This window comes from Gavia stellata, chromosome 13, assembly GCF_030936135.1.
Source record: "Gavia stellata isolate bGavSte3 chromosome 13, bGavSte3.hap2, whole genome shotgun sequence".
Lineage (NCBI taxonomy): Eukaryota > Metazoa > Chordata > Aves > Gaviiformes > Gaviidae > Gavia > Gavia stellata.
In genome coordinates, this window is record NC_082606.1 from 23,506,977 (window position 1) to 23,518,169 (window position 11,193).

General features: G+C 51.3%; 1 protein-coding gene across 1 annotated transcript; it reads left to right on the top strand.

Annotated features, from left to right (window-relative positions):
* Window positions 1-201: 201 nt before the first annotated feature.
* On the top strand, window positions 202-8,120 carry PAQR5 (progestin and adipoQ receptor family member 5). Its single transcript, XM_059824143.1, has 7 exons — window positions 202-252; window positions 531-658; window positions 775-980; window positions 1,624-1,750; window positions 6,463-6,559; window positions 7,086-7,227; window positions 7,873-8,120. The coding sequence occupies exons 1-7, from the start codon at window positions 202-204 to the stop codon at window positions 8,118-8,120; spliced, it is 999 nt and encodes a 332-aa protein (XP_059680126.1).
* Window positions 8,121-11,193: the final 3,073 nt, after the last annotated feature.

Here is an 11,193-nt window from a genome sequence, read left to right on the forward strand (position 1 = left end):
AAATGCTCGTCTCCCCCAGGCCACCCGTCCTGAGCCTGGGGAGCACTGCTTCACCCGTCACCGGGCAGCCCTGTCCCCGTCCCATCGCTTCCCCACTGGGGTGTGAGATGCAGCCAGGCGGGGTGTGAGGCACCACCGGGGCTCGTCCCCAGGGAAGCCGAACCGAAAACGTCCCTCGGAGCAGGAGCCCTGACCCGCGCGATGCTGAGCCTCAAGTTACCCCGGCTGCTCAGCATCAACCAAGTGCCTAAGGTCAGACAGGAGTTTTTCTTCGCTACGCCCAAGGCTCGGTGGGGTTTTGGGAGGTGACAGGCGGGAGCAGCATGCTGGGGTGGCCATCTCCCCCAGGGCAGTGCTCAGCCCCTCTCCGGGACCACCTCCCATGGAGGGGGGGACATGGCTCTGTCCTTACAGCAGGGTCCTGGGTCCTGAATCATGGGCACCCTCCTTTTGGCAACCTTCCTTCCTTCTCCTCCGATTTGTCCTTCCTTCTCCTCCGACTGCCACCGGTGCCAGTCCTTGCCTTGCAGGGGTACCGGGAGCAGGGGATCCTCTTTGGGTATCGCCCCCCCAGAAGCTCGGCAGCAGACTGCCTCCTCAGCGTCTTCCAAATGACGAATGAGACCCTAAATATCTGGACGCATTTTGTGCCTACCTGGTAGGTACCATGCTCTGGGTCTCCAGCATCCGTGAGAGGAGGTGGTGGGTCTCTGCAGTGGGAGCAGGGACGGGGGACACCCAAGGGTGCGATGCTTACCTTCCTCCACCCCACAGGTACTTCGTGTGGACCCTGGTGGGGCGGCTGCAGGGGCCGGGGGGCCGGGAGGACCCCCATGCCTGGCCCCTCCTCGCCTACCTGCTGACCTGCTGCATCTACCCCCTCGCCTCCAGCTGCGCCCACACCTTCAGCACCATGTCCACCCGTGCCCGGCACATCTGCTACTTCTTCGATTATGCGGCTCTCAGCATGTACAGCTTGGGTAAGGACGGGCAAGTCGGCAGAGGTTTCGGTGGGGTGCCAGTCCCCAGCACTTCCCCGGGGCAGCAGGAGCTGAAGCACAAGGAGGTATCAAGGGACGGGGCTGAACCCCGAGCGCTCAGACGGCTCGTATCCATGGCACAAGCAGAAACGGGGGCTGCTTGCATGTAGTTTCTCCTCCTCCTTCTCCCTACAGCCTGGGAGGGACTGTGAAGCATCTCTGACACCGCCACAAATAATAATTTGGGGCTGGGTTTCATACCGGGCAGCCCTGGGATGGAGGCCTGGCTGTGGGACACTCTCCGGTGTTTGTAGTAAATAGAATAAGGAAAAAAAGCCACATTAAAGACAAATACTGTCAGTGAAGTTGGTGGCACCTCGCTGGGGAGCAAGCCCAGGGTAAGCAGCAGCCGGGGTCTTCTCATGGCACAACACGCCTCCGGCTCCTCATGGAAGGTGTTCGCAGGAGCTGGCTATTGGGATGTCTGCCTGATGCTCCCCTTAGCTGTTCAGCTGCTCCTCTACCTTAATTCGTACCTCCCTTTCCTGAGAGTGCCCAGCTCGAAGGTTCACGGCTGCGCCCGGGAGGATGCTGAGGGTCGTGGCGGGACCTGGCACTAACCGGGCACCTCCTGTGTTTCCAGGGTCTGCGCTGGCATACTCGGCGTACATTTTCCCAGCGGAATGGGTCAACAGCACTTTCCACCACTGCTACATCCCCATTGCAGTGTTTAACACTGTCGTTAGCACCAGTCTGTCCTGCTATTCCAGGTAAGCCTCTGCTTTATCTGCCGTGATTGCTACAGCGTAATCAGTAGTTAGCAGTATTAATAAAGCTTTTCAATTACAGGCTGTATTGTAAGGATATGAGCCTTAAGCTCAGGAAGAGGACTTTTGGTCTGGGAAACGTGTTGCATGTTGGCACTAGGAGAGTTTGATGCTCAAAAATGCAAAACAATTGAAGCAGCTTTAATTTGCGAAAGTTCAAAAGGTAATTCCGTATGGTGCCTGCCCTGCAGGAAGATACCCACCTCCAGCGCCGTGTTTGGGCTCTTGTTTTTCTAACATAACCTCCAAAAAGGGGTGGGCCCCTGTGCCCCCAACGTTTAAGCATGTGTTTAGGTTTAAACATGAGCATGGTCCTGCCAAAGGCACGCATCAGCCTAAGAGGGTGTGTTTATATGCGTGTGTGTTTATATGTGTGTATAACAGATCTGCAGAGAAGGAACCTCAACATTCTTGCAGCCGATTGCGTCATTTTTAAAGCATGAGCAGCATTGCGTGTGCGGTATTTTTGTTCCTGAACGGCATTAGACAATTTGTTTGGAATAACTCAAATGTCTGAACTTCTCAGCTGATTTCCAGCAATCCATGCCGTGCTAGATCTCTAGCTGGCTTGGGTTTTATTTAATTCATGGTGGATACCTCCCTGAAGGCTGTGTTTCTAAAGCACTCGAGTCTGTCATTGCGACGACATGCGGTTCACTTTGCAAAACATACAATTCCTGTTTTCACAAGTGGCGTGAATCATTTGGCATTATTCCTTCCTTCTATTTTGGGGTGTCTTTGCATTTTGGAGCGTCTTTGGCATGTGGTCACCTGTCACAGCATCACGTCACCCCGGGGTTTTTTTCCTCCCCGGCTGCCGTGGCCCAGGCAGCCCCCCAGGACCCCCCAGCACAGGGCTGTGTCTCGATGCTGCTGCCTGGGCAGGGAGGAAGACGCTCCCACACCCCGGCAAACTCAGCGGGCAGGAATCACGCTGCCCGGCTGGCTCTGCTGCAAGAGAGGGGCTGCTGCAGGGTGGGATGCAGCTGAGCATCGCCGTGTCTTCCCAAGAGGGAGAGCGCTAAGCTCTCGATATTCCTTACGGATCCTGCAAATTTGGCTTGTTTTAAGCGTCTGTTGTGTACGGGAGGATTTACTCGCCTTTTGGTCTGTGGGTTACTCACTGGAGTAACTGCCTGGGGTGGAAGATTTGGACCTATCCCTGGTATTACTGAGCAGTACTGCAAACTCGAGGATCTCTCTTGGATCACTCTGTAGATGATGCCAGCTGGGGCTTGGTATTTTTTCCTTATATTCCTCACTTCTTTCTCTTTCTTTTTGTCTCTTTTCCCCCTCTTTTTTTTTGTCTTGTGCGTCTCTTTGTCGTCTCATTAGATGGGCTTAGCAAAGGAAGCTCACTGACCATGTGCTAATCCTAGTACTTACCACTTGAGGATAACACTTAGGAAATATCAGCAACTTGAGTTCCAGATTAATTTGGATTGTTTACAAAAATTCTTTATCTGCAAATTTAATTGTCAGCATCTCTCTACTACAAAACTGTAAGTACACATGTGAAAAACATGCAACTATCGCTATGTGATAGAATGGCAATTCCTATTGTCTCAGTAATTTCCATTAGGGAAGTAGTAAATCCATCAAATGTCAGCTTAAAAATAAAAAAAAATCAACAAAAGAGCCCTGAGTGAGCGGGAATACTGAATATACCATACCAGTGTGGGCCAGCAGCGCTGCTGGTTTAGCCCCATGGTGGTGAGCAGAGAATGAGCCCCTGTAATTCATCACCACACCCTGCGCACGCTGGGTCACGTCTGGGGACCGCGTTAGCCGTGGGGATGGTGCCAGCATCCCTGTGCCCCTCTGCACGCCCCACGCGTGTGAGCATCTCAGCTGCATGTGCGACCCCCGGCCATGCCCCTGGCCGCCCGTCTCTCTCCTTTCTCTCCTCTCGCCGGTTGAGGCTGGCGGGGCCGCAGAGGACAAGGGTGCATGGTTTTGCACCTGCTTCTGTCAAGGTGTTTTCCCGGTTTGCGTAAGTGGCTTGTGTCGGGCTGGCACCCCGGGGTGCCTGAGCCACGGCCGGTGGGTTGGGGACAGGGAGGCGGTGGGGCTGGCTGCCCCCGAGATCCCGGTGAGGCCGCCGGCACCTGGGTCACCCAGTTTCCTACCGCAGGGCACTGCTCACCCATTGCATTCGCTTCAGCATCACCCTCGGCCAAGTCGCACCAGCCAAAACGTCCCTCCAAGGCAGGGGGTGGATGGACGGGAGCGGACCCAAAACCAAATTGTGCAATGGGCGGTGATGCTACTGAGCCGGGTGCACTTGGAGGGGACCTGCCCAGGCACTCCTGCTCCTGCCTGGCTCGCAGAGGGCTCAGCAGCAGCGCAGCAATGCTGTCGGGGCTGCTCCGCCAACCGCACCCTGGGCAGGGCTGTCTCCAGGAACCGGGAGGGTCCGTGGCTGCCGGCGGCCCCAGGCGCACGTGGCACTGCCAGGGACTGGGGTCACTCAAGGAGGCAGAGGTGAGCAGCACGCCTGGCCATTTCGGAGAGGTTCAGACGAGGGAAGAGCTCCTGACCCCAGCTGAGCTTCTGCATGCAGCGACAGAGTATGCTCAGCCTCTTGCACGCACCCCGTGAAGGTCAACGAGAGTATGGGTTAATGCAGAGGAGGATGCAGTGAGGAACGCAGGGACTTGTCCTGGGGCATCTGAAGAAAGGCATTTGCTAAGCTGCTGCACCAAATTTCATCAACTTCTCAGGAAAATTTTCCAATCCTGGACGGCTGGTTGATGAGTCAACAGTAAGATTTTTGGTTGGTTGTTTCTTGCATCCTGTGCCCTAGGAACACTGAATTGCCAAACAGGACACCATGTGCAGAGGGACTGAAATAAGTGTGTTTATCCCTTACGTGGGATACGCTAGATACCCTTGTCACACTGAAACAGAGAGCGTCTGACTGCATCCCCTCCCAGTGCAGGATGCGCAGCCGCCTAAAAGGTTTCTTTCATTCTGGAGGCTTCGGCATCTCGCTGCAGACATCCCCGTGAAAGCAGAAAAACCTGTATGGCCTTTTCACGAGGAGAACAGAGTATGCTTGAACTCTGCTCCATCTCACGCCGTCCTCTGTGAATAGGGCACTGTCTCAGGAGTTACCGTGTGCCTGGCTGTGCGCCCAGGCTGCGATACGGTGGCTCTGTTTTGGCAACAGAAGAGCGTAGGTTGGATCAGTACGTGGCTGAAGGAGTGGGAAGATGTGTGGCAAGGGTAAGCGCAGCACCGAGCTGCAGCGGGTGAGCAGGATGGGAGTATGGCACCAGGCAGGTGAAGCCACGGTAGGAAAATACAGCAGGAATCATGCAGAAATACAGGAGAAAATAGAGCAGGAGGCAGCTTCATCCTCATCGTTATGTCTTCTGAGCAAGCCACAAGCCATGGTGGAAGGCCAAACCGAGGAGGAGCAAGACAAAAGCCCTTATGCAGTTAGTGGCTCTTGAGCATAAGTTGAATTGTTGAGGTTTCAACCTGTATTTTGGGTCATATTGATACAGCCCTTCTGCTTTGCAGGCAGGTTTGTTGTAGTTCTGCTCAAGTTAATCTCCCTGTTTCCACATTGGACTAAAACACTATAAAAGCCCGTCTTTCCCAGCAGGGAGGCATCAGAGAGAGGTTTTCTGTCCCTGGTCTGGAGCTCCCGTGGCTGCAGCGGCCGGGCAGGGTGACGGGCTGGCTGCTGGAGCCTTCCCCGTGGTAGGGAGCATCCTGACGCCCGCCCTGCTGCCCCCCAACTGCCCCCACGGCCGGAGGGGCAGGGGTTGGTGTGGGGCGCGTTGACCATGCTGGTCTCGCTGCGGGCAGCTGGAGATGCTGCATGGACCGGGCTGGCTGGCGGCCGTGCCAGCGTGTGCTGCTGGGCTTCTTTGAGGCTCCCCGGGGCTCTCCGTCTCCGGGTTTTGTTTGAGTTGTGTTCCCCGTGCGGCAAGAGGAGGCTGAGGGCTCGGCACACGGCTTGCGACCCAGCTCCAGGTTTTCTAATGGGTTTTTTGGGGCCCGGGTGGTCAAATCTTTCATGATTTCAGCTAGGAAGTTATGTCCTACATTTCAGCAGTGCGATTTCCTGGGGAACAAAATGCAGAATATTACTCCCCATACAGACATAGGCTTTCTTCCTCATGTATAGTATGATTATAAACAACAGGCTGCTTCTGCCATTATAATGGTGATGTCATTAAAAAGTAACTTGTTAAATTAATTTACTTTGTGTTTTCAGTAACTGTCTCCATGTATTCTCTGAAATGACAATTGCAAAGCCTTGGCAGGATGTAAAAAAAAAGGATGCTGCAACATTTCATGCATTTCAGACATAAGCTGCAGTACAGCTTAATTAACAGTGACAATCGCAGCCTGAATGCTGCGTTACCTACAAAGCCTCCCAAACCAGGGCAGATGTATTCTCCTTGATTGCTGTGCTCAGAAAGCTTGGATTCAAGGGTGGTCACAACTTTAATACTCTCAGCACTCAAAAATTGCATTGCTGTGGCTGAATTCATGGCCATCCGTGGGGAAATGTATGTGCAGTCTATATACTGCAGGGCACGGTCCCCAGCAAAGGACTGACAAACAGAATCATGCGCTGATGTTAGCCTAATCTGCCGTGCTGTGCAACGTGAAATGCCTTCTCTCGTTTCCTCTAGGTTTCTGGAGGTGGAGCGGCCCAGGTTCAGCAAGGCTTCCCGCACACTGGCCTTTGTGTACCCGTACCTCTTCGACAGCATCCCTCTCTTCTACAGGGTACGCCTCCCACGGCCCATATTCACAGCTCCGAGACATCTGCTTGCTGCAGGGTTGGAAATATCAACTGCTTCATCTTTGTCTGAAAATATTTGGGAAAATATGCCAGCCTTTTTTTTTTTAAAGGAAAACAAACTCCAGCAGGAAAAGAGATTTGGTTATTTTTTCCTGCACCTATTGACAGGCAGATTCCTTCCACTTCAAAGCTCCGTGCTCAAACTTTGCCCATGCTGGAAAGTTACTGCCTTTGAAAGCTGCAAGTTTTCCAGTTCCTAAACTGGAGCGGGGTGGGAATTTTGCTGCAGGGAGGTCTAAGGACAGGAGGTGCGGGGTTGGGATTTGCATGAAATGGAGGTGACAGCTCTTGCATTGAGCCCTGGGTCCTGCACCGCGTGCCCTGGTGTTGGGCGATGGGCAGCCGGAGACGACGGGGGCTCGGGGAATGGCACTGCCTCCCTTAGAAACGTGTTATTCCCCTCTTTCCTTTGCATGCTACCCCTGCGTGGAAACGTTTCTGCTGCTGCAGTTCTACCTGTGCGCGGTGGAGAGCTGCACGGAGGCTGCAATCCTGGTCCACTACAAGCACACCGTCTTTGCCTTCCTCACTTGCTTCATCTTCGCTAGCCATCTGCCAGAGAGACTTGCGCCAGGACACTTTGACTATATTGGTAAGTGCCAAAAGGGTGAGTTGGCATTGTTTTCTCATTATTTTCAGGAAGAAAGTGCATTATTGGATGAGTGACTCCCAGAGGTTTTAATATATTCTGCTGGAAATCTGAAATGTAGTTTTACATACAAGATACAGCAGTCCTGCCTAGGTAAAGTGGGAACAGCTCCGGAAGCATGCTGTTTCCAAAATGTTTCACAGAGGGTTTCATGACCGCAAAGCGCTCATTTCTCATGCAAAAAAACCTCACCTGTGGCACAGCGGTGTTTCACAGTGCCATGTCAGGGCACTGCAGATGCAGCCACCGAGGAGACTGGATGGCAGTCCCGGCCGCACCGGGGTTTTCCCTCTTTCCCCCGCCATGCCGCGCACAAGCAGAGTGCTCCTTAGCAGGTCGCGCGTGCCAGGATCGCAGTAGCGAGCTGCACGTCCCTCGCTTCCATTACAGCCGGCTGCATTTTGGAAAGGAAGATCTCTGTGCTCTCATGGCACAACGATAAAAGCCACAGAAATTAGTAGAATAAATATTTAAAAATGTGATGCCTGGAGGCAATGGATGCTATGCAGAAGGTCTGCTGAGCCCTCACGGCGGTGTTTTAATGCAGCCCAAGGAGTTTCTTGGTGAGTGCTTTTGGCTTTGTTGCAGGGCACAGCCACCAAGTTTTCCACGTCTGTGGGATCATCAGCACGCACTTCCAGATGGAGGCCATCATGATGGACATGGCTGAGCGCCACGACCGGCTCCTGCCCGCCTCGCTGCCTCCCTCCTCCCTGCAGACTCTCGGGTCGATGGGCATCTGCATGGCCGTGAGCCTGGCTGTCATCGGGCTCTGCTCCATGTCCCTGCGCTTCATGCCAGAGCCTCTGCAGAGAGAAAAACCACACGGGCGTTAAGCTCCGGGTCTAGATAGTATTTGTGCTGCTCCATGGGAGAGACCCTAAACAATACGCATATGGTATGGATGAGGAGGAGTTTATTCGCCTACGCTCTCTGAGAAAATGTTTATTTAACATTTTCTCAAGAGTGAAACATATTGCACTGGTTTTTGTACATATAGCTTTAAAGCTGGGAACAGATTATGAAATGCTTTTAATCAAGTTGCTATTTCACCACAAGAAATATTGAAAATAATCTTAACTTTTTCTGTAAAAGGGAGATAAGTGCTAATACTTTCCAAAGCAATAGGCATTCATCAGGTCTGCCTTACGGAGGAATCGGGGAGGCAAGTGAATGTGGATAACGCTGGTCATCTGGTGACACAGATGTCCTTGTCATCAGTTTAGACCGATAGCCAAGACTCCTTGGCGAAGGCACGAGCAAGGGCTCTCCCAGGGGCTCCCTAACTAAGGTTTTTACTTTGAAAGTGGCATTATTTTGGAGATTAAAACCTCAAATATCCGTGTTACACAGCCTTACACTAAACCCAAGTGCCTGACAGATGTGGGATTGAGAGAGACTAGCGTTTGCCTACGTTTTAAATTCAGCTATTTTTAATCATTACCCAGAAAGAGTTATTCTAGAAGAACTCTCCATGGGACGTTCCTCCAGAATAGCTTTTTTTGGGATCCAATTCCAGTGCATAGGTAAGTCCTGGGAAATTAATTCCCACAGGAAAGCTGAGCTGGGCGATGCAACTGCCCGGCGGCTGACACAGCCCCAAGCGCAGAGCGCAGGGGCCACCATCCCTCCCTCCTTGCACCGGACATCTCTGTCCTGTACTCACAGCTGGGCTTCTACTCTAACCTCATTTGTGGCATCAAACGTAAATGGTGGAAGAAATACCCGCACCCGCGAGGCGACGACGTGGACTTCCTTACAAGCACCGCTTTGCGCCGAGTGTTTAACATGGGTGCGAAGCTGCACTGTTCAGAAAAGGTGTTTGACACCTTGTTGAGGGTGAGGGCTGAGAAATTCATGACTGCCACGTCGAGGCAGCCTCTGCCGGGTGTTTCTGGAGGCAGGATACTGGGCTAGAGGGACCCTTGGGCTGAGGGTGTGGCTGCTGGAAGAGCCATCACCTCTGAACCTCTCTAATTTCCGGTCCCACTCGCATAGAAGAATGGTTTTCTTTTCATGAGTGAATAGGATGGGGCTGTCTGGGGAGAATAAGACATCAGCTAGCTGAGCAAGAAGTGGGAGTCTGCATGGTGGAGAGACAGGAGCACTGTCGGATGAAAGGCAGGGGTTAGAACAACTCAGCTGGTAATGCACGGGGGGTCAAAACCTGTAATTTTAAAGCATTTCCAGAGTTAGACCTCTGCTCACCCAGCACTAGCCTGATGCTCGGGCTGTTGCTCCTCGCTTTCCTTTGCTGCATCTGGATTTTACAGGCAGAAGCAGAGAGCTCTGGAGAGAGCCTGGAGGTCTCAGCTGGTCTGGGGCGGGGGGGAGGCAGCCCGCGGGGAAAGCTCGGCTGGTGGCTCCAGCGACGGAGGCTGTCACGTTGGATTTACCTAACGCCACGCAGTAGGTACAGGAACGTGTGATGCAAAGATTACTGCTAGGGGATATTATCAAGCTTCTTGATAATCATACGGGTGTATAATTTGTTTTGCGTATAATTACCTCTATCCAGGTATAATTGATGCACTTTTGAGTGACAATACAACGGCTCGTTAAATATATTATGGGACAAATAAGTCTTTTGAAAAATAGCTTTCTTTTGAAAGCTGACCAAGATTTATATTAATATTTATAAGCACTGGAACATAATTGTTTATTCAACAGTTTTATTTCATTAAAAGAGAAAACTAATATAACTATCGCACTGATATATGCTAACCTGATTTGTATAGTTTCATAAAAATACCGTCTGTGAAAATTAATCACTTCAGAGATAATTGCTGATAATTGCAAAGCTTATTTACCTTGTGTACTCCTGTGACTGGAAAGGAATCTGGCTCTGTGTGCAAGACATGATTTAAGAGTCTGTAAAATTTACGTGAATCATTATAACTTTTTTCTTTGTTGTTTAACTTTTGAATTTGGGAATTCCTCTCATCCTCTTCAGGTGACATTATTTGTAGGAAAACTACATTAAAAAATATAACACCATATTATTCATTACCATAATCCCTCTGGATCCTGCAGCGCTTTGCATGGAGCCTTTGTCTGGCGCATACTTTACATACTAAACGAGTGAATGTTTGATCTTGAAGCAGCACAGGTCAGCCAGATTTCTTGTTCAGCTGGAGACGGGCCTTCAAAAAGCTATTCAATGTACTAAATGTTATTAACAGAAAGAAATAAAAACTCTGTGTCCAATTGTTACGAGTAAATAATACAAAAATTTATTTGTTGGAACATGCTGTTTTGTTGTGTGTCTGCGCCCAGTCCACAGCAAATCCCAAACAAAACTATTGCCTTTATGACCAAATCCCAGAGAACATCACTCTGCCAAGGAGATTTTACTGCGCTGATGAACTATGCAGATACAGCAGATTTTTAGGTCTATTGAGTTCCTTTGGGTGAAGGTAAAAGGTGAATCTGAATATTCCGGAATAACACTTAATCCAAAAGAAACATCTCTTTTCCCATAAGAGTATAATGCACAACGTGGATTTAAATAAGCTGGAATGAGGGTATGAATGTGACTGCGGCAGGAGCTAGGACTGTCTTCCGGAGCACCTCCCTGGGCGAGGCAGGCGTTGTCGGCGGGCTTGCTGCACCTTGGGAAAGGCGTCTGCTGTGCGAATCGTTAACTTGTTTGTTAAACCACCTTTCCTCCTGTGATGATACTGAATTGTGCTCTCATCCACCCTGCGTTTATCATTTTCCAGGTGGATATCAATATGCTGGGTTTAATTTATTAAGTCCTAAGCGGTCTGGGATCGATGAGAAGCAAGACGCTGCAGCGGCACTCAGCGGAGTTTTTGCTGTGAGAAGTGCAGCTTTTACCCGTTAGTCCCCAGGGCTTTGGGAATTCAGTCTGGTTTTAGGGGGGCAGCCCCATCTTACCAGTTTTAG

Excerpts from the sequence above, each read along its gene's own strand:
- PAQR5 (XM_059824143.1), top strand. The coding sequence starts at position 202 with ATGCTGAGCCTCAAGTTACCCCGGCTGCTCAGCATCAACCAAGTGCCT. Across the intron at positions 981-1,623 it reads TCTCAGCATGTACAGCTTGG|GGTCTGCGCTGGCATACTCG; the intron begins GTAAGGACGGGC and ends CTGTGTTTCCAG. Across the intron at positions 7,228-7,872 it reads AGGACACTTTGACTATATTG|GGCACAGCCACCAAGTTTTC; the intron begins GTAAGTGCCAAA and ends GCTTTGTTGCAG.